Here is a 24923-nt window from a genome sequence, read left to right on the forward strand (position 1 = left end):
TAGGTAATACAGGCATAACTTTTAAAATATTTTACATTGTTTAGGGAGTTGTCACTGTGTACAAGTGTTTACTGCTTGGGAAATTTGGGAGTAAAAGCAGACTGAAAATATTAAAGTAATCAAACCTGGTGAATAAGGGGGCTAGGTTAAATTTCAAATGCTGTTATCAAATGAGCAACATTTCCCCTGCATTTCTGCTGTGCTTCCAGAATAAGCAGAGAATTCCCTAATGAAGGAAAGCAAGAACTGGTAGTTGGAATTGAAACACTTTATACAAAATTGTTAAGTGCTGAGGCGGTATGGACTGAACACCAATGACGCAGTATTTGCCACAGAATTTAATATACTTTACCTTACATGATCTCAACAGCCTACCAACATTTTAAATACACTAGCACCTTCTGATAATTTACTGTTAAGCCTGACAGACTAAAAGTTCAGGTCCATACTATGTTTTGGGCATGAGCTGGTTTATGTTTCCCAATTTTTCTGCAGTTATCTATCAGTTATCTATATATTACTCTCATTTTTCTTTGGGATAATATTCACCTGGCTACCTTCATAGTGTTTCAGTCACAGAGTTACTTTCTATTTAGGTTTTATGTTCATAGTGAATGAGTCACTGAACTCAGGCCAATGAGTTTCTGAGGGCTCTTTCCAATATGTGCTGGGAAAGAAGCACATAAAAAGACAGGTCTTCAAAAGGAAGTTTTCCCGATGTGGGTTTTAAAATTGTTTCAGGAAAGTTTTTGCATAATAAAAAATACAATGAAGATGGCAGGCTAAAATGGCAAAGCAGAATTCTCTCCCCTATACACCCCCAAAATGAAAAGTAATTAAATAAAGGTTTTTATGATTCTCATATTTAAAAAAAACAATTTTTTAAAATTTATAACTATGTTATATATGAAACAGATGGAAACTCAGGCTACTTTTAAATAATCCACTTGATCTTGTTTAAGCCATAGAGTCTCTTGGCTAAGGTTAAGAAAATAATAGCTCCTTGATATTTTTCTTCAACACCTAGCAGCCACACTTTAATGTTATAATAAAAATTTACATGGATCAGTAAAAATTCAATTCTTTTCAGAAAGAAATGATTTTTAAATTGCACTTTTGGATTTAGAGCTCTGAAAATCCAAAGTCTTGGAGAGGAACATGGAGTGAAAAGGTTAATCTAATACTACCTGCTGTGCCTGCATTGGCAAACAGAATGGAACAACACAGATGGTGGCATTTGCCTGGGAGTTTAATCCAGGGTCATCCTCTCCAGGCTTCATAAATTACAATGGAATTTCTATCTATTCCGAAAGATATGGATATAGGATTTTTTTGCTGTACCATTAAAACTACCACAGTAATCATTATACCATTAATCAATCAAAATAATAAACAAATAAATAATATTTTAGTATGTATGTTATTCTTCCTTTTTGGATTAGAAAGAATTAATTTTTTTTTTCTGGAAAGCATATGTTAGAGTCATTTGTTATTCTTCTTTTAATAAGTAAGTGTACTTAGAGTACTGTCCAATACGGTAAATGTTAGCATTGCTTAAAACAACTAAGATTCTTTAGTTCTCCCAAGGAGTATTGAATTAATAGTATTGAATTAAAATTTCTCCCTGTGCTTTCTGGTACAGGTATAATATAGATGTATAAGTACATAAAGGAACAATGGGATACTGATGACATAAATAATGATGCAAATTAAACACTTATCAGGCATGAAATATCAAGCAATGGTTGATTATAAGAAGACAAGTATAGCTAAGGGTTTGACCATAACAAAGGATCAAATGAATTTTGTTTGGAGGTGCAGAGCAGGTTTTATATGAAATTTTAAGGTGAAAATTGGAGAATTGTAGTGTAAGAGAGGAAAGAGGTAGAGGCATACTGGTAGCCAGGGGATGGCATCTACAGACAGCTCAGCTGGGACTCTTGGCCATCAGAAACAAGGAAATATACAGAACATATACGGGGAAATAAGAGGCATCCTTTGGAGAGGAGCCTAGAAGTTTATTGTAGAGGATCTGGAAATGCCTAAATTCAGAGAAATATACTCTGGGACTAATGCCCTAGTTGAATGAACCCACAGCATTTCCCAGATTGCATATTGCAGGAGAACCATCTGAGTAATGACAAATATTGTGTTTATGGCTTTATAACAGAAATAACATAGAAATAATACATCAGAAGCAGAGTAAGGTAGAAGCTTGTACAATTTTTCAAAGTCATGTTTATCTTTTCATGATTAATATAAGGACCCTGAGTCTTATGAAGCATAAGTCAATGACAATGTCATGTATCAAGGCCACAGATATTATCAAGAACAACAAACAAAACCGAACCTGTTGCTTTAGGATTTTGACATACTCTGGCAAAGTATTCTATTTTATTTAAAATTCTATATGAATATTAAAATATTAATAATATCTAGTTCTTATAATTTATGTAAAAACACAGATCTAAAGTAAAAACACAGATCTAAACTTCTTATTTTTATATCTCAACTATTCTATTATTATAGTGCCATTTTCTACCAATTTCTAGGTGACCACAAATAGTGGAGACTTTTATTTAGAAGCTGTTGATTAAACAAACCTCCCAGATTAATGCTTTTAAAGCCTATCTTCTTATTTGTACTCTGCCTAGGCCATCTATCTATCTGCCTTTGGCTGGTAGAACAGAAAAAGTCTGATGTAAGAAGCCTGGCAAGTGTTTGAACATTGATGTGTCTTCCTTGGGAACACTTTTTAAAGGATTCTCACCACCAAGCTGTAAGGAAGCCAAAGGAGCCATGTGGAGAAGAGCAACTGAAAACAAACTGAAGCTGATGGCCAAGAGTCCCAGCTGATCTGTCTGTAGATGCCAGGACCAACTACCAGTCATGTGAATATGGACATGTTGGACATTCCTGTTTCGCTAGTTCCCTTATTGTCATCAAATGAAGCAGACAAAATTCATGATCAAATCTCAGAGTCACATCAAGCAATGATTGCTTAATACACTAATTTTGCATCAGGCAGAGCAATAACTTGTAGAAATACTCAGAAATAGATCAATTGTGGAAGCTATGAAGAATATTTTTGTTCTTTGAAATATGTAACACACATTGTCTATGCCAGACTAATACTCATTACTGGTTCCTCTTACCTTACTCTGTCACTCTTCCTCTTTCTATTTCGTAATTGAATACACATGGTACTTTCTAATATTTCATTAGTTTTGTTCTCAGAAATTAAAAAAAAAGGTATCATCACGGCTATACTCACATTTTAACTAGCACAAAATTATAGAACAACAATTGTGGTGGAGTGAGGGCATCCTCTTGGAAACAGGGGAAGGAGGAATGGAGTGAGGAACTTTGGGAAGGGGAGCCAGGAAGAGGGGACAATGGTGTGATTGTAAATAAATATAATAATTTAAAAATTCTATTTGACACAATTTCCCATTGTCAAATTATTTCTTTACAAATACTTTACAGTTTTAAACTCAGATTCTATACCTTTGATTAGGATTTTAGAGTTCCTTGTTGCCATAGAGTCTTTTGTAATTATCCACCCTTTATGAGAAGCTAAGCAAGCAAAATCGCAGTGGACAGCATATACAATTAAATGTATTTAATGTAAAACATGCCCAGCATTGGGTACCTCCATTTATATTTTAGTGAAGAGAGTATAAAGATTCACAAAATTATAAATTATTGATGTTGCTCATATCTGCCTTCCCTAACTTGAAGGTAAGACTGTTGCTGAAACAATTACATACTTTGGGCACAGACTTGGAATAATCAAAATGATACTGAATTAGAGGTCCCCTCCCTGGTATCTATCTCTCAGAATAATATTTGAAGGTGCTCTATAAGCTGCCAACAGAGAAAAGTAATCAATAGTCCTATCCAGCTGTGATGCTTATAAACCATAATAATGACCAGCACAACACGCTATCCCTAAGGGTGTGTAATAGTGGTACTTGGAGGTAACTAACAGCTATATAATTAGACTTTAGACAAGCCCTTCTTAAAGGAAACACTCATGTCTAATACTGTAAAAGTAGCCTACTATGTAAGGCTTGTGGTATAATGAAACTTAAAGGTAAATCTGTTAATACCACTATTTTTTTCTTTTCCTTTTAATTTTCTGTTTTAAAAAAATATTTATTTATTTATTTATTTTAAACTCCAGATTTTATTCCCCTCCGGCTCACCCTCCAACTGTTCCACATCTCATACCTTCTCCCTGCTTCCCTGTCTACACGAGGATGTCCCCAACCCCCATCCCCATCCGAGCAGAACTCTAAACTCCCTGGGACTTCCAATCTCTTGAGGGTTAGGTGCAACTTCTCTAACTAAACCCAGACTCAGCAGTCCTCTGCTATATGGGTGTTGGGGGCCTCATATCAGCTGGTGTATGCTGCCTGGTTGGTGGTCCAGTGTTTGAACGATCTCGGGGTTCCAGGTTAATTGAGACTGTTGGTCCTCTTACAGGGTCGCCCTCCTCAGCTTCCTCCAGCTTTTCCCCTTATTCAACCACAGGTCTCAGCAGCTTTTGTCCATTGGTTTGGTGAAAATATCTGCATCTGACTCTTTCAGCTGCTTGTTGGGTCTTTTGGAAGGCAGTCATGCTAGGTCCCTTTTTTGTAAGCACTCCATAGGCTCAGTAATAATGTCAGGCCTTGGGACCTCCCCTTGAGTTGGATTCCACTTTGGGCCGCCTGTTGCTGGACCTTTTTTCCTCAGGCTCCTCTCCATTTCCATCCCTGCAGTTCTTTCAGACAGGAACAATTATAGGTCATATAGATCATATAGATGAGAAAATTCTACATTTACAACTAAGGTCTTAAAGAGGTGTTTCAATATTTATTGCGGTCTTTACACCTGTTCATGATTCTACATTAAGAATTATTTTTGACCATTGTGGAAATGTCTTAGTAGGTAAGAATACTTTCTATACAAGCCTGAAGACCAGAGTTGAAGTGCCTAGCATTCATGTAAAAAGATGGACATCAACCAAACTTACACTTTGGAAAAAAGAACATCTTCTACTAATGGTGTTCTGGAAAATGGGTGTATACATGTAGTGGAATGAAAGTATACCTTTGTCTCTTACCCTACATAAATAGCAGCTTGAAACATGTTAAAGACCTCAGTGTAAAATCTGAAACTTAGAATGTACTAGAGAAAACCTAAAGTGTATGTTATAACATACAGGCATTGATCCAAGGACTTTTAACTAGAAGACTTAAGTGGTTTAATAAACAAGCTCACCAATTGACTGGTGGGACCTCATGAAACTTAAAAGCTCTGAACAATGAGGGAAAGCATAAACAGAGTTAAGAGGCAACTCATAGAAAGGGAGGGTTTTTTTTTTTCTATATGTACAACTAAAGGAGAATTACTATCTAGAATGGTCATAGAACAGAAGAAAAAAAAAACAAAAACAAAACTAAAAAAACCCTTAATCAATCAAATAACAACAAAACAAGCATCAAGAAATCAATACATCACTCATTAAACAGATCACACTCATCAATGGAGAATCACCCAAAATATGTTTAATAAGCACTATAACAAATATAAAACATGATTAGCTATCAGGGAAATGCAACTTAAAATTATCTTGAGACTCCACTTCTCCATAACCAGAAAACAAATGGTGGCATAGATGTAGGGAAAGAAGAACATTCATTAACTACTGGTGTGAATGTAAAAGGGTACAGATTCCATAAAAATGAGTGTGGATTTTCCTAAACAATCTATAAATAGAACTATCATATGACTTTGCTCTAAAACTCTATAGCAAATAGCTAATGACTCTTTTAATACATAAATACTAGTACATCTATGTTTATTACTGCTACTCTATTCACAATAGCTTGGAAAATGGAATTAGTCTAGCTTTCCATCTATTTATGAAAGGATTATGGAGATATGGTATCTATACACAAAGAAATACACAAAGACATTTTGTTTGGCTGTAACAATTAACTCAATAAATTTGAAGGGAAATGGATTAAGATAGATAAATTATACTGGGTAAGGTTACTGAGGCACAGAAAAGAAAAATGCCATATGTTATCTCTTATATGTAGAAATTATTTGGACTCTCTAATTTGGTGTGTTCAACTTGGAGTACCTGGAGAATCCAGGAATCTATAAAACAGCCATTTAGAGTAATGTTTTAAAGGAGATATGTTCATAGAACATAGGTAATACAAAATCAGAAAAGGGGTATATTATGAGTAGAAACCAGAGAGGGAGAGAGAGTGTAAGAGAGATGAGGGAGCATGGGAGAGTGTTAACAAAAATCCAGTAGGTATGAAAAAAAAAAGAAACCTACTATCTTATAAGTGAAGTAGAAGTATTACTACGAATACATAATTTAAAAATAGAATGAAGGAATGTACGCTACACAGCTACCAAAAGCTGCTCCCAGAATCCATGTTTGTTTATTGTTTGTTTTTTAATGTGCCAGGGGCCTGATCTCTCATTGTTCTCCTTTTTAGTTGTTAATTAAGTAGGTCCCAGGGACACCTCTTGTAAACATCACAAGTTCTTTTCATTTTGTTTTCCACCAGAAACAGAACATAAGATACTGTTTCTGAAGACATCACACACCTTGTATTCAAGCTGTAAGAATTCAAGTTCTAACTGAGCCGATGTTTACTCACTGACAGCTTTCATAGTCTCATAAAATGCTATGAGGTTGTTAGGGGAGAAAAGCTATCAATGAGGATGGCTAGCTGTAAGAGCATAGCCCCTAAGGAAAAGAGAATAATGTATTTAGTAAATTGATTCTGCATGTCCCAAACAAATTGCCTTTAAGTTTACAGCCATAGGCACAGGCTACTCTTAGCCTTAATCAGAAATGTTTATCTTTACAATGAATAGAAGTGAATGCAGAGTTTCATGGCTGTATAGGATACTTATAATAAATGATGAATGAGTCCTTAACTGTAAACAAGATATTTCTACCATCTACTTTAAGGTTCAGGGAACACTATAGAAGAGGGCAGAAAGAATTTAAGAGCCAAAAGATTGGGAGAAAGGATAATAAGTGTTATCTCTTGGGTAAGAATCACTGATTGCAATCATGAACTTAGAGCAATTGTGCATGGCTGCACTGAGCCTGATCATCAACAGCTGAGGAGGGATGGAGAAAGGCATCAGGGATTCTATTGCTACTGTTGGACTCTTATTACAGATAAATTCAAGGAAAAAAGGAATATGTCTTTAATTGTCTATTCACTAATTACACAGAAATATAGCAGTCATGTAGATAGTACTGGATCATCAAATAAATGGATCCCAAAGGAAATCCAAAAGTTACTAATCTGAGAAAGAGGCATGTGGTGACAAAGGCATATCAATAGCGCTAGAAGATATGTAAGAAGAAAGTAATCACAATATATCATGTGTTATTAGGCATAAATATACATCATCAAATAACAAATGAATAAAAATATTTTGTAAAATCTGGGCAAAGCTACACATAACTGTAGTCCCAACTGAGGTAGAGACAGGTAGATTCTGGGAACTCTCTGTCAATCTAATATACCTGAAACCACAAGATCCTAGTTCATGGAGAGAGTCTATATCAAGGGTGAAAAAGCAGAAAAATAAAGCAATCATCTATTCTTCAATGTGTGGTCAGTATGGAAACTTTGAAATGTATCAACATACTAAAATTTAGTTACCAAACATATTCACCCCATTCCTCAGATAAATTTTCCAAACATAAGACTATGTAGACAGGTAGGACTTTTGACAAGAAAAGTACAAAGATCTCCATTTTCTCAGTCATTGAAATGTAGAGTTCCCTTTTCCATAGTGCCTGAGTCTATAATCTGATAAATCTAAAAGACAGTATAATCAGCTATATGTGTAGTCGGATTAATGTCCACATTTACCTTCCTAACACATCCATAAATGCAAGTATCTGACTTGTTTAGAAATCTTTTATCAGTATAATACTATCTTGAAGACTACTAACAAATGTTGAATGTATACATATACATTGTTGGTACATTCTTTGAATTTGGCATGGACTATCTTCAAGAATATAGGAAAGCATAAGGACTGATATATTTTGGTGCTGATACAATGCTAATACTAGAAGATTGTCGCGCTCAGCTACATCTAAGTAACTAGGAATACATTTTCTTTAAATATTGTACTTTTAATATAATTAAGCAACTAGGTTACAGAGTATGGGAGACTACACAGAAGATTTCTCTGTATGTATATACTATTATCAAATGGTATAGGTCATTAACTTAACCATTAGATCTGGGCTGGCCTTGTGACTTACCAACAAAATTCATTAATTATGACAGCCAGACAAACCCTAGCGTAAGTCACAAAAGTCCATGTCCATTTTTGATCCAGGGGAATAAGAAGAGGGAATTTTGTTGGAAGATGAGATAACACATGAAGCACAGCTAAATTATTGTAGTTAAGTTCATCATAGATATGTTATGCCCCAGCATGGCTGAATACATATATAAGCTCACACTGAGCAAATAAAAGCAACTTAATTTTTAACCCACAGATCATGTAAAAGTATTAGTTACCATTTTAAGGGAGTGTTTTAAAGCAATTTGGTATATAACATCATTACAGTTTTTATGATAATGTAGTTTAAACTGATGACTTGAAGGACAGATACTAGAACTTGTTAGGTTGAGAAGTTTTTAATAACTTTAGAATTCTACATCTACATTTTTGTTATAATGAGTAAATAAAATTTATGAATGTCTTCTGTGAAGATAGCCCATACAAAAGCTCATTGCAATCTAATGTGGCAAACACAAAAATGAACTTTATATTATCCTTATTAGAAGCTATAATAATACTATTTTCTGATTACTAGGTCTATATATCAACTATTGTCAAAAAGAATGCAGAAAGATGTTTTGAAGAAAGTTTCAGGAACAATGTGAGTAGTAGTCAACCTCATACAATATATAATAAAAAGTGGAAGCAAATAAAATGGGTCTCAGTAAACAAGTTATGTGGGGGAATGTATCAGTGGGATATGAACTCCCAATAGTGTTTCAAAGGTAGTAAGTATAGTATTCTCAAGACATCAGTTACAATTTACTATGTATCTTCTGGTGGTTGTTTAGACATGCTTCATTTATAGCAAGAGACAAAAAATGCCTTTCCATCATCTCAGAATGAACCATCTACAACTTCTATGGAATAGAAGTGTTGGTATACTCCTATATACACACTTGACAACTAGTGTTCATATTATTTAAAAAGTAATTCAAAGCCAAGTGTGGAGGAGTACACACTTTTAAGCCTAGAACTCTGGAGGCAGGGTGAATTAGATCTCTGAGATGGAAGTTAGCCTGGTCTATCTACATAGCAAGTTCCAGGTCAGCCAGGGTTTTCTAGTAAGATTTTGTCTCAAGAAAATAGACCATACCTCATCATATCATGTCTGGAAAAAAGCTAGGATGGCAGAAATATCAAATGTCTCATAAGACCCACTGCATCAAGAGCCAGATTTTAATGGGGCTTTTTTTTTTTTAATGAGTAGTGAGCTTGAGAAATTCTATTTCTATGTGATGATGTGTTCTCTCTTGTTCATTACTGGTGGTGAAATTTTATGATGCCTGTCTTGTAATAATAGTTATAATTTAGCTACTTCATAATATTTAATAAAGTATTACAGTGAATGCTGTATCTTTAGTTCCCCATTGCATTCTGGAAATGTACAAACAAGACTTATGTGCTGCCATTATGCAAATGAGGACATGGGGACACAAAAGAGATTTGAATTACTTGTCTGGAGTTAGTGAGTGGATAAATAGGGCCTGGACTGAATTACTAATTGAAAATGTTGTGATCTTTCCAATACTAAAATTGAATGTCGAAGGTAAAAATTGGAATGGGAATAGCTATTATAGAAACCAGCAAATTATTTGAAGTCACATTCAAATTAAGTGGGAAATTGAGCACTAGAGGTACCTTTTTTTTTCTAATCCTCAGCAAACACAGCAAATAGAAGATAAACTATTTCAACTACTATGGCAATCAGCAGGGAGGTTCCTAGTCTAACTCAAAAAGACTGATAATGTGATATGGCAAAGCCACTTCTTGATATTCACCCCAAAGACTCCAAGTCAACATATCACTGAGATTCTTGCATATTAGTTTCATTAGAACTATTCACAGTACCTCAGTTATTGGACCAAACTAGGTTTCCAACAACAGAAAAATAAGTAAAGAGAGTGTAATTTTTCTGTGTTTCTCTTTCCCTCTGTCTCTCTGTCTCTGTCTCTGTCTCTGTCTCTGTCTCTGTCTCTCTCTCTCTGTCTCTGTCTCTCTCTCTCTGTGTGTGTCTTTCTGCCTGTCTCCATGTGTGTGTCTATCACACATAAAATCTATCTATCTATCTATCTAATATATATAATTATTTTTATATATTTACATATAATTATGTCTATACATATTGCTAGATTTTTATATATTTATATAATGTGTGTATGTAGTTTATGTGTAAAACTGTTTAGGAGAATCCAAATTACCATAGTAGTTTGAATGAAATTTGTCCCCAGTAGTCTTTAGCTTTGGAACACTTAACACTTGGTTGCTAGTTGAAGCCTTCAAAGAGAAAGTAAGTAGCTGCAGGTGGGATTTGAGAATAAAAGCCTGACACAATTTCCAGTTCCTTTTCCCATTCATGTTTGTGGGTTTAGTTGTGTACTCTCTGTTTCCTGTTCCTGCTGCCTTTCCTGCTGTTTTGCTTACTGCATATGGTGATGCTGTCCCTGCCATTATGAACTTTAATCCCTGGGAGTTTTGTAAGTTTCTATGATCATCATGATTTGTCAGAGCAACAGAAAATTTACTAATACAAATAATATTTGAAAGACTATTCAATGGAAAAAGAAAAGGAAAGATATAGGTGTTAAAACACATCAAATATATTAGATACTTCTATGAAAATGTGCTCATATAATGTACAATCCCCACAGTGACTGAGAAGAAACTCTGATCCTTCACTCAAACTAGAAGTTATTATTTAGTTGTATCACATTTGAATTTAAGTATAAATGATTGGAGATGTTAATGACAGTATCTTCCCTTGTTATTTTAGCACTTAAAATAGTTTTCATCCACTCACAGTGTAATATTTTAACCATAAAGTGTTTTATATTATTTCCTCTATTTTATGGATAGCTATTATTGATTTCCAATAATTGGGGAGCTACCTAACAGTAGAAACTTATTTTCTTTCTCCTTTCATCAGCATCTCAACAGTTTTAGGAGGAAGCAACATATCACCCATAAAAAAGAACAAGAAAGTGATTTAAAATTAATTACTACATTTGACAAGGATGTGAAAAGGCAGAAAAATATAGCAAAAACGATTTACATGATAATCACTTAAACTGTAATTGAATTGCAGAAATTTCACTCTTTTATCAAAGCCTAAATAAATCCAAGTATTACTATCTGATTCAAAATATTGATACTCTTCACACTAGAAAAAGAATATGTTAACTTTATAAGAATTGTCTTTTTTAGACTTTATAGAATATATAGTCATCAATAGGTTGCCTACATATCAAGCCAAATGAAGTTTCTTGAAATATCTTTGTTAGTGACTTTCTTATCTGGTCCACCAGTTTTCCCTCACACTTGATCAACCAAGCCAAAGACAAAATTAAGTCTTTCTAATGTTAACTGAAAATGTTCACCAATCAGAATGGCATCATTCCACTCAAATGCTTTAACTTGCACAGCAAAAGAGGTTGATTTTATTGATCAACAAACAATGAAAGTCTTTGAAGTCTGATAATTAGTTTTAATGTCAGCAAGCAGATTCAAAGCCAGCACAGCAAAATTTCTCAATTGGGCTCCGATCAGCCCCTTCAGAAGCTCCACAGTACACTTGCCTTGAACTATATAAGGTGGATAAATGAGGGCAATGGTGCTTCTGGCATTCAGCTTACTCACAGATAATCTAGCTCATCCTTCTCAGCCGACACAAGACAGAAATAACATCAAAGGGTGATAAACTCTTTCCTGCAAACCAGGGGTTCCATGGTTCATTGGCCACAGGCCCAATCTATCAATCCATTTTCCACACAATAAAAGGTAAGAATTCCATCACAGATCTGTTATAAGCCCAGGCAGGTGGTCTATGACAAAAATGAAATACATCAGGTAGTCAGTGTTCACTATCCCTTTTTCTCCAGTTTGAAGTACCAGGGGTCAGCTAACATGCATATAGCAGTCAGAATTTAGTATTAAATCCTTTTTGGTACATAAATAAACTTACATATCTTGATGTAAAAGTATAAAGAATTCACTGAAATATTCTTTTTTGATATGATTCTGACCTTTCTTAAAAATAGCTCTGGTATTATATTTCCATATTACATATTAGCTTTGCAGGTGATATAATGAAACTAGGATAAAATTTACAATCTATATCCTTAAATATGCCCTATAATCTTCTTTCCTTATTCACGCTGTTTAAGTAGTCAGTATATGAAAACCTCCATTCAATTCAATATTATTGAATTATTAAGCAGTAAGGAAGCACCTTCTAGTTTTAGGGTGTATGTCATATAATCTAGTCAGAAAAGATCCTGCAGAAACAAACTAAGAAAATCGCTGTGTGTTGGAAAAATCCTTTTCTATTGTAATCTTTTCTACTGTCTCAAATTCACCACCATAGGGCAAATGTGTTTGTGCTAATAATGGACTTTTAAAATGTTATACTGAAAGTCAAGAATTATGAAAATTTTCTCCTCAATTTTTTTTACCATAATACTTTCCTCATTTAAATTCAATGTAAAGAGAAAAGCATGTTTGCCAAGAATAATCAAATCTGTATTTACTGGAAATAAGCTTACCTTGTAAATAAAGTATCAGGCATAGGAAAGTTGAAGAATACATTTTCATGTTGGATGCAGTCTTAGCATTCACACAGTGACAAAAGAAAATGTTTCATATGTAAAGAAATTCTAGCACAAATTTCAGTGTTATACAATATGTACTGAGCTTTTTATGTCTAATTTTAAAACAGCATTGTCTTGAACCAATTATATTAGCTGAAAATCATTAGTAAATAATATCTGGCACCAAGGTAAGTTTGGAAAAAAAATCATTCAACATCAATACTGTAGGGAAGAGATAGATAACAGGGCCTGGATTCCTGAGTTAGAACCATTCTAATGAATCAATTATAAAGATATGCAAGTGTCAAAGGTAAAATAAGATAGGTTCATAGATAAAAAGTGAAAATGTTGGTGTATAAATACAATATTGCCTGCTTAGGCTTATTAAAAGTGAACAGAAAAGCTCAATATTTTCCAGTTCCTTTCATCCGACATGCTGGTTGCTAATTTTTTTTTTACATCAAGTTTATTAGAATGCCATTCCTTTTTTTGTTTTGGTTTGGTTTTTTGTTTGTTTGTTTGTTTGTTTTGTTTTTCCAGACAGGGTTTCTCTGTGTAGCCCTGGCTGTCCTGGAACTCACTTTATAGACCAGGCTGGCCTCGAACTCAGAAATCTGCCTGCCTCTGCCTCCCAAGTAGAATGTCATGCCTATTAGGGACATTTTTGTTGTTTAAGTGAGCCAAATACTTGTCACATTCAGCCATTGCATTCCTAATTCAGGTTTCTCTTCAGGAGCCATAGTTACTACTATTTGATGAAGTTCTGTCAGCCAGGATGATGGGCTTCATTTTCGAGTTTTAATATTATTAACAACACTTGTAGTTTTAAAATTAAATGTATTATTCAATTAAATTGTGCCAGGTTCTCCGCTACTCATTGCACATGTACTGATTCCCCTTTAAGCTGACAGATCTATATCTATTGGTGTTTGAATTTTGAAGTGAAATAAATGAAGTATGGCTTAGGAATGTTTGAAGCCATATAGATGATAACACATAATGTAATCAGTAATTATTAATGACCACAGAAAATTGCTTTTTCATCCACCTTGTTCATTTCTTCTTCATAAATTATCTGATCTATATTCTTATTGTTCAAAATCCCAATAGCTTGGAAAATAGAAAGGGATATATTCTTATAAATTTACATTACTTACAGAATGACTAATTTTGCAATAATAACAATCATATTTCTTGAACAGACCAATCTTGTCAATATCATTGAAATATCAAGAAGGTAGATAGTACTGCTGGTTGTAATCGCATTAGCAGTGATTATAATTACAGTTATTGAGCACTGTGATGAACCCATCTATAAGAGCCTGATATTTAGAGGGTGATCTTCTATCTATCCTTTATTAATACAAGTGGGCAATCACAAGAAGGAAAAAGGGACTATTAAAAATTGTAATGGGAGAACAGGAAAAAGTGAGAATATTAAGGCAATTTGAGATATACTTTAGTCTATCACTTGTGTACATATTAATAGGAGGCAAAGTCAAGGACAATTATATTATAAACACTAAATTTACACTCCACCCAACTTTCAGTTTCAACCTATTTAGCAACTATAAATTAGAGATATGAATATTTATAATGCCAAGCCCCATAAAATTATGCATGTCCTTTAAATAACACAAGGGTAGGGATTGATAATGATATGCTTAGAACAGTATGAGATACATAGTCACTCATTAGTTAGTTGAATGAATAAATAAATGAACTCATGAAACTTAACTACATAAAGAAACATTCCAGATGATGGATTTCAGAAACCATCAGACTATATGCCCACTGACCAAGTAGGCACCATTTTCTGGTATAATACCATTTCAGCTCATAGGTTTATAAAATAAAGGACTAGGTGGATATTGCAACAAATATGCTTTATCAGGCAATATCGTGAGTACATCAGATATCATATGGAGTAACCTAGTCCTTGCTATTACCTATATTTCAATGAATTATTTCTTTTATTTTATAGTATATATTATAAAGCCCTTTCTTGGCTCCATAGACACTAGTCAGCATGGTAATAGCTCCAGTGAAACGTTTTCTTCTGTAGTTATAAAATTTTTAGTGGGGTAAATACCGAATTATCTCTAATAACACCATCTATTATTCACCATACTGTGACAGAAAATTGACTGATGCACTATCCATATTTTAGCAAGAAGTGGAATAGCCAAGCATTTGCTTTATATCATTTTCTACATTTGCTTTCTACATTTGTAGTAATGACTACTAATGACTGATATTATATTGCAAATGTACCTGAAAAGAGACCAATAATTCATTCAACTAACATGATTGAAAAGAACATAGTTAAATTGTTTATTCCTTGGATATTTAGAAATAATATGACTAAAAGTTAACTCAAAATGAACCAAATTTCTGGAAATTTAGAAACAGTTACTAGAGTACTGTATAAAATGTTCTGGTTGAAGAATTGAATTACACATTTACTTTCATGGTTTATTTTGTGATTTCATTGAAGAGTAATTTCAGCAGTATTACAAAATTACTTCTATGCTAAGCTTGAAGATACATGGTTTTAAACCTAATTTATTTCTGGGTAAAGTAAATCAGATTTTCTAGGAAAATTCACTCAACTGAAATTCACTTTGCAGTACAATTTTTAACTGGGTCTGTAAAATGATTCAGTCTTGGCATGTCACTTTATACTGCCATGGCAGTCACAAAGTTAAAACGGTAATATAAGTATCTGTGAATGGAAAAATGTGAAACAAAATTTAATTTTATGAAATGCAGTCAGATTTGTTATGATTATTAGAAAATGTAATGTAGTACATGTAAAGGTGCCTAAAATAAAGAGTAGTAAATATAAAACTATGTATATGTTTTCTATATTACATAATAGTAAATGTTTTACAGTAGAGATACACTAGGATATAATTGTCAAACCCAACATCTGGTTCTCTACAAAGAAGTATTTTATGGCTTATTTCAAGGAAATTAGATCTTTGTCTTCATCATTAAAACAACCTAATAAAATGAAAACTCCTATATTCTCTTTGTTTTTAGAATATTATGTACAGGAAAAACAATAGGGTTTACTGTTGGTAAACAACAAAAAGTGGCTAAAGAGTGGTATTATTGTTGGAGACACTGATCTTTCAACTAAAAAGTCACAAAAGCTTCCCAGAAACTAGTATCTTAATCTGGAAGCTGTGTAACTTAGCTTCATGAAGTTATTTCCAACTGACTAATCTGAAACCTACAAAGTTAAGAATGATCCATATATTTGCTTTTTTATTTAAAGAAAGGTAAGACATAATATGACTCAAACATAATGTTGGATTCAAATGTGCTGAACATAATAGGATACCAAAGACAATCCTTACATCACTTGTAAAAAGAGAATTGAAAAATGAGGGGAGATATGAAGTGACAGGGATATGAAAAATAGATGAAACAATATAGTTAGATGTGGACAGTAGACTAGCATGTCCTATAAACAATCCAGGTAGAAATGATATCATCCATTTATGTATCTTTGGATATGGAAATATTCCAATTCGTAAGCAAAGGTATGCAAGGAAGAAACAAAGGACATGTAAGAATTAGACACAGCAAGAAGGTTGTAGGTTGTAGAAGTGACAAATCCTTAAGTTTCACAATCCACAATGCTGCAAGGTTTTGTACCTCATATTTTCCATAATTGCAATTTTCTGTTCCTTTTTGTGATATCAAGGTGTACTAGGTATTATTATATATCATTTGGAATATTTATTTTCCTTTGACTTTTTCTATACTAAAGATTTTCTTTATATGATTATGCAACTATAAAATGTAAATTATCAATATATCACATTAACTGCAACTAACTATGTTTTATATGGACATTTTGAAATTATTAACAAAGAAAACTCAATTTTTTACTGAGAAATCACCCTTCAGATAAATGTTTTACTATTATCTGTAACATAACTGAGAGGCAATATGATATCTCAAAATAAATGATTTTCTAATAATAAATATTTTCTTGAATTAGAGTTCTAAATAAAATTTTTTGATTGCATTGTCACAAAAATGATACTTTTTTTGAGTTTCTATATCAGTCATGGAAATGATCTCTTCAGCATGGTAAATTTTAGAATACAATAAATAACCTGAGGTTTCAATTATCTTTTTCCTCATACCTCTCTATTTGGTTATGTGCTGATGAAACAAGCACATTTTAGAGGTAATTGTGCCACTTTGAAAAAAGCCATTTTGTGTTACATGAAAATTAAAGTTCTTGAGCATCTTCTTGGAATATATTTATTCCTAGTTTTCAGGATCACAATTTCCTGTACATTTTGGATGGAAAAAGGTTAATATGTCTGAACTGTACTAAATAACATAGAATTGTTGTCAAAAGTGAAGGCGAAGCCTAAGAACATTTTTAAAGGTTAAAAGCGTTTCTGGAGGATACATTTAAAGGAGAAGCTTCATTATGTAAGGGAATAGACATACTAGCAGATGCTGTTAGAAAAGAGACCAGAATGAGTAGAGCCTGGAAGTAGGCTAAAATTGAGGGTCTGGAGATTTTAAGTGAAAATTTGTTCCCAGTTTAATTTAATACAAAATATAAACAACGGCTTTCCCATTAGTTACAAATGGGAAATATACAAATACAAACAAAGAAGTATAGGATTTTTTGAAAATTTTAACCTTTTATTTTTCTCTTATTCATTACATGTCAACCACAGTATCCCCTCCCTCCATTACTCTCAGTTCCTCCCTTTACCTTACTTCCATATCAACTCCTCCTCTGTCTCCCCAGAGAAGGAGAAGAAGAAGATAGGAGAAGGAGAAGGAGAAGGAGAAGGAGAAGGAGAAGGAGAAGGAGAAGGAGAAGGAGAAGGAGAAGGAGAAGGAGAAGGAGAAGGAGAAGGAGAAGGAGAAGGAGAAGGAGAAGGAGAAGGAGAAGGAAGGAGAAGGAGAAGGAGAAGGAGAAGGAGAAGGAGAAGGAGAAGGAGAAGGAGAAGGAGAAGGAGAAGGAGAAGGAGAAGGAGAAGAAGAAGAAGAAGAAGAAGAAGAAGAAGAAGAAGAAGAAGAAGAAGAAGAAGAAGAAGAAGAAGAAGAAGAAGAAGAAGAAGAAGAAGAAGAAGAAGAAGAAGAAGAAGAAGAAGAAGAAGAAGAAGAAGAAGAAGAAGAAGAAGAAAAGAAGAAGAAGAAGAAGAAGAAGAAGAAGAAGAAGAAGAAAAAGAAGAAGACCTCCCAGGGGTTTCCACTGATCATGTCCTAACAAGATAGAATAAGACTGAGCACAAACTCACATGGTAAAATCTTGATTTACAATCTATCCTGCCTGAAAGTCATATTCGAGTGGCATATAATTTGTGGGAGCAGCCATCCCATGAATAGACCAACTTATACCCCATGCTCAGAAATGTCCTTAACTTTGACACTGCTTGGATAGATAGGTACCAGAGGCAGGTCAGCCAGACACTCAGAATAGAAGCAAACACAACTGGCAAAAAAGTCAATGAAATTATCACTAATGAAATGCTGCTATGCTAATATAGTATGGCCTAGCTTAATGGTCATCAGAGGGGCATCAATGAGCAACCAACTGGGAACAGATCTGGATCTGCTGGACCAACAGCCAAATACTAGAATTCTTATATAAGAAATTGAACATGGTAGGAATTGATGAATATCTCAAAATATAGCCCTTTGTAGGTAGTGACTCTCCCCATCCCCTCTCTCTTTTTCTCTCTCTGTGTGTGTATGTGTGTGTTTCATCAGTAAGATAAACTTCCAACACATCCATGAACCTCAAAATATGCTAACTGAACTAAATCAGGCACAAGGAGATGCCTACTTTATGATTTTACTTACATGTAATCACAGAGCTACACAGTGGATGGAGAGGATATCAGAGGCTAAAGAGAAAACTCTTTAACCTTAGTAAAGTTTTAGTGTGGAGTGAAGAAAAATTGATTATGATGTTGGTTTGTAACCAATGCCAAGGATTATGTAATAAAATGCCCACCTGTCAAATTTGATGATATAATGTCTTATGGATGATTTTAAATAATAAAACAAAAACTATCAAGTTATATATTTTAAATAGATGAATTTTTGACATGTTAATTTTATGTCAGTGAACAAGATACAAAACCCAAAAGATTATAAGAGTTGTCACTGAGCTATTATTTTACTTGGTGATAGACAGTCAGAATGGAAACAGATGCATACATGAATATTCACTGGACTAATGACAGATTTTTTTTAACCAGTTAAGCAGTAGGCAAGTATTCCCATGGAATAAATAAATGCTACTGGATCAAAATAATTTGGATTAAAATATAAATTTTTGTGTAGTTTGTTTTTGAAAATATGCATTAATCTTATAAACACTTTATATTTTATATCAATGTTAGAGTATATCCTTGGTGGAAAAATCAGGACTAACAAAGTAAAGGAACTGGAAATTGAGTCCTTTTTGAGTATATTAGAAATGCACTGTTTTAGTATTTAAGTCTATATTCTTGTCCTAAAATAGTAATTGTACATCACATCACTTCCTGATTAATTACACATCATATTAATTGCTGTATTAATGTTCCAATTAATGGAATATTTTTTCCAAAAACCATTGGCTCACACTTTGCCTTTGGTCAGTAATGTAAAGTCATCTACCATCACCAATTGTTTTGCGTTTATAGCAAAATATACAGGCAAATCAGATAGTAAGGTTACAAAGCAAAAGAATAATTCACCCTCCTGCTTCCTTCCAAGAAAAAGCTCAGAAAACAAAGCAAATAGAAACAGTTGAAACACTTAACACTTAACACATGTGACATGGTTAATATCTAACCTTTATCCACTGGAGATTTGTCTGTTTGAGCTTCTTTTCAAGTTTATCTTGCTCTTCTGGTCTTATGGGAGCACTTACAAGTACTGCTCCTCCTGTTTCATTTAATTGTTTTAGAATTCCCTGGCGCAGGGGCAACTCTTCTGCGAGTAACTGAAACGGACAAATACAACCACATTTAAAATGAATTACAGTGCAACTCCAACTACCTTTGAGTCACCTTTATTGATTAGTCTATCAAACTGAAGCGACTCAACTGAAGGTCCACTGGCACCTAAACTACCAAATACTTCCACAGAGCACAGAGCTGATGGGCTTAAACAACTGCATCCAAGAAGATAAACCACTACAGATGACTAAATTATTTTGTTCCCTTGAGAGTGTTTTCAAGTGAAAAATGTTACATGACATATAGAACTCTAAAAGAGTATAACAAGCAGTTATTCTAAAATCATATGCTTTATCAGAAATAGAACATTTGGACTGACTCTATCATACTCTCAGGTATTTTAGCATGTCATAACATACAATAGCATGCACATGAGTAGACAATCTTTCTCTCTCTCTCTCTCTCTCTCTCTATATATATATATATATATATATATACACATATATATATATATATATGCATATATATATTGTGTGTAACCTCACTTCATCTCAAAATATGGAATTAACAATAGTATGAAGTACAAAGGACAATAATTATTTATCCTATGAAGTAATTATTATTTCACTTTGTTTAGAAGAAAACTGAAATAGGAGATTTAAATATAATCTACAAGGAAATAAGGCTAATAATTATTAATAGAAGTAGTAATTCAAACTTGGAAGATTCCATCCTGAAATTTAAATTTATTATCTTCCATTTAGAATCATATTGTTATTACACTTTTTCCAAGATGCTCATATTTACCAGTGATCATAACTAAATTTTATTTGGAACTGCAGGATCCAACAGAGGAACTACTAAAATCTAACTTGATATAAAACCTCCTCCGGTGTTCATACAAACTATTTTTCTTAATGTACATATAGCTAGTATTTACAACAATGCATGAAGACCTTATCTATATTTATAAAAAGTTCTATTGTACATTATTATGTAGGGTGTCCAAGAAGTATAAAAAAACCAATACACAAATATTCATAAATGAATGCTGCTAAAAATGTCCACACAATGAACTATCAATTATGCTATTTATGGCATTCAATAAGTTCAGGAAAGATGGCTTCACAGAACAGACTGGACTTGTTTCTTTTCCAGGGAGTAGTAGTTTACAAATGGCTCACAAGCTTTCAGTACTGAAATGTCAAATACATATTATAATAACTGATATATAGTGTGCTTTTAATATTTGTCTACTGATTTTTTGTTGTTGTTGTTTTTTTTTGTTTTTATTTTTATTTTTTAGAGAAAGGGTTTTTCTATGTAGCCCTGGCTGTCCTGTAACTCACTCTGTAGACCAGGCTGGCCTCGAACTCAGAAATCCACCTACCTCTGCCTCCCAAGTGCTGGGATTAAAGGCGTGCACCACCACTGCACGGCTTGTCTACTGATCTAAGCAACTGTTTTTCCTTTGTAGTCTCCATCATGATAGGATGTAACTTTTAATGTTTTCTTTGTTTCACAGAAGTAAAGGGTCCATTTGAACTATAATTTGCCCGAGTAAACCAACTGAATCATTAATAAATAAGGAATTCTACTTTTGTTTTATTTTATAACACTCTACAATGACAGGAAAAGGAACCAGCTACAATGTTTCACATGAGGATTAAAAAAATAGAATTGTAAATAAATTTCATATTTGACATACAGTACATGATACAAATTAATTTTCATTCTCTTTTCACCTTTACTTTTAAAATTAAAATAGCATAGTTCTGAAAGACTTCCTTTTCTGAAATTAAAATCATAAAAAATAAATTAGCCATATAATTAGGTCACATCAGTGAGCCAGGTGAGGTGCTAGCAGATATGTTTGAGTTCACACAAAAACAAAACTATCTTTTGGGTATGCTGTGTGTCTAGTGAACCAGAGTGGAATGTGAACCAATGTCAATAGTTCCATGTTCACATGAAGTAAGCTCAAGCTAAATACTACTTTTTGTTAATGTAAAATCTTTAAGGAGTAACTGATACAATATTACTTGACAATGTCTTCAATAATAAACGATATTCTTCATTAGTGAAACTCTCAGTCTCCAGTGATGTAGCATAAAGCAGATTGCAAAGTTCTTCCCACTTATATATAGACTTTTTGATTTCACACTTTGCTCTTCAGTTTTCAAAATTATATGAAGTTATAGACCCTGAAATAACTCTAAAACTAATTAAGTTAATTTTCAAAACAACTGGTAGGCACTTTGTTTGTATAAAGAACATATATGTATCTAAACACACATATATCCATCCATATGTATATATATGTATGTATGCATGTACATGTGTATGTATTATGTAAGTATGTTAAATAACAGTCATTTGGTTAAAAAGTAAAGTTGGGAGAAAAAACATATTGTTGAGAACTACAGATAACATAATCAATAGCAAATCAATGATTAAATACATTAAAATAGATTTATATGTGATTTATACAAATAGGCCCTGAGGATTTTACTAAGGGAAATTACCTTGACTTGTTCAAGTTGTTCTTTTAGCTGCTGCTCATCTCCAAGTGGAGTAATAGCAATGTTATCTGCTTCTTCCAGCCACAAAACAAATTCATTTAAATCTCTTTGAAATTCTGACAAGACATTCTTTTGTTCTTCAATCCTGTATTAAGAATAACAAAATTCTTGTAAATGATACACTTCTCAGGGATTTAGGGGGATGCCAGAGTGGTGAGGCAGGAGGTGGTGGGTGGGTGGGTGGAGCACCCTCATATAGGCAAAGGAGACGGGGGAGGAGTCAGATGTGAGAGGGGGCTTGTGGAGAGGTAACTGGGAAGTGGGATATCATTTGAGATTCAAATGAATGGAATGATTATTATTAATAATAAAACAGTAAACCAAACCAACCAACTGACCAAACAAACAAAGCAACAACAATTATGTTTTTAAAAAGCAAGCTACTTAAAAGAAGGCCATAATATATGATTTATCTTTGTTTCATCCACTTTGAACAGTCGTTTTAAAACTTCAAAAAATACAAAAATAGGACAAGAAAACACTATTTTAAGAATTGCAGTACCCTGCTATTACATTCAGGAAGACTTCACTACCTAGGCAACAGTGGCACTTAGCCTTCGAAAACTCTTGGTTGGGAGGGGCTATCCTAATACTAAGATACTTAGCAGCACTTGTGGGCACTATTCCCAGCTGTGACAAGCAAAAATATCCTGAGGCCTAATATTTCCTCCTTCTAGAAAACTACTGTAGTAATAGAAATACAAATGTGAAGCTGCGTGGTTTTAAGGAGGACAAATTAGAGACTATCTAATGGTAAATTAAATGACAAATGTAAAAGCAAGGGTATAAGCACCATGCAGATGTTTCCAAACTATAACACAATTCTTCTCACTGAAGAGACAAACATAACAAAAATGCCATACAAGGTGTACTATTCTGGTGGATGTTTTTAATTATATGAATGCATATATTGTATACATTTTAATTAGGCATAAATTCACTTTTACATATTAGATTGGAAGACTTATGGGTAGTCAGAATGGTTCATATTTAAAATGACTTATTTTTGCTTTTGTCATTTTTTGGGAGATCTAATAGAAGCCTTTAACTGAAGTATAATGTACATATGAGAAAGTACATATATAATTTTATATATAGCTCAATGAAAATACATGTTTAGATTCATCATATAGAGAAATTATTATAAGAAATACTTTGCTTCCCTCTCACTAACATGTATCCATTAACCTTTCACTGTGATATTCTGTAATGTAAGCATTATGCAAAAGTAGTAATATTATATGTCATCCTTTATGTCTTGCTTTTTGACTAAAATTTATGTTTATAATTCTACATGCTTTGTTGTCGTGTACTTATTCTCTTTATAGTATTCCATATTATTCCATAAGAGTACAATGTTAATTTGGGTTGTTTCTATACTTTTTTCCCTATATATTTTATTTTTATTTTTATTTATTTATTTATTTAGGGTTTTTTTTTTTTTTTTTTTGAGACAGGATTTCTCTGTATAGCCCTGGCTGTCCTGGAACTCACTTTGTAGACCAGGCTGGCCTCAAACTCAGAAATCCTCCTGCCTCTGCCTCTCAAGTGCTGAGATTAAAGGCGTGCGCCACCACTGTCCAGCTCTATACTTTTTAAATGTGGTTAAGAATTACTATTTTTTTAGCCACAGGACAGCTTGATAGGAGTCTGATATAGCTGTCTCCTGAGAGGCTCTGTCAGAGCCTGACAAATACAGAGGTGGATGTTCACAGCCAACCATTCGACTGAGCATGGTGTCCCCAATGGAGGAATTAAACAAAGGACTGAAGTAGCTGAAAGGGTTTGCAGCCCCATAGGAAAAACAACAATATCAACCAACCAGGCCCCCCAAACCACCAACCAAAGAGTACACATGGAGGGTCCCATGTCTCTAGCTGCATATGTAGCAGAGGATGGCCTTGTGGGGCATCAATGGGAGGAGAGGCCTGTGAAGGTTTGATGCCCCAGTGTAGGGGAATGCCAGGGTGGAAAGGTGGGAGTGAGTAGGTGGGTGGGGGAGCACCCTCATAGAAGCAGGGGGAGGGGGATAGGATAGGGGGTTTCTGGGGGAGGGGGAACCAGGAAAGAGGATACTATTTGAAATGAAATAAAGAAAATATTCATTAAAAAGAATTTATATTTTATATCAAGTTAAATAATTTTTGATAATTTAATGTCTTAAGAAAATATATTGCTAGAAATCATTACATAATATACCTCTTGTTGAGAATCTTCCATCCAATGAGATGAAGTATCAATGTTATTAAGTGGTCTCTCCTTTTCACAGTTTTGTTTACTAGGAATTTTGAACTATATATGTGGATTGTCCAGTTTTATTTATTAAATAATATTTATTTATAAAGAATATTGATCACTGCTCTTCTTACTCACAATTACATTTTCATTGATTTCACTTTTACCTTATCAATTTTTAAATTAAAAATATTGAATCATCTTTTTAATTGTAAATTTTATGTAGATATCTAATTCTTAAAGAA

The 24923-nt window shown here is 33.5% G+C and overlaps 1 protein-coding gene across 3 annotated transcripts in view; it reads right to left on the minus strand.

Moving 5' to 3' along the window:
- The window catches only part of Dmd (dystrophin), a 2436643-nt gene that overhangs the window by 902870 nt on the left and 1508850 nt on the right, over nucleotides 1-24923 (minus strand). For all 3 annotated transcript variants that reach the window (XM_085838134.1, XM_085838135.1, XM_029473188.1), the window contains exons 46-47: nucleotides 22387-22528; nucleotides 19756-19905 (exon numbers count right to left, since the gene is read on the minus strand). In XM_085838134.1, coding sequence (XP_085694260.1) covers nucleotides 19756-19905; nucleotides 22387-22528 — 292 coding nt within the window. The remainder of the gene's footprint in view (nucleotides 1-19755; nucleotides 19906-22386; nucleotides 22529-24923) is intronic.

The sequence above is a fragment of the Mus caroli genome, unplaced genomic scaffold, assembly GCF_978045245.1.
Source record: "Mus caroli unplaced genomic scaffold, Mus_caroli_1 scaffold_5, whole genome shotgun sequence".
Taxonomy (NCBI): domain Eukaryota; kingdom Metazoa; phylum Chordata; class Mammalia; order Rodentia; family Muridae; genus Mus; species Mus caroli.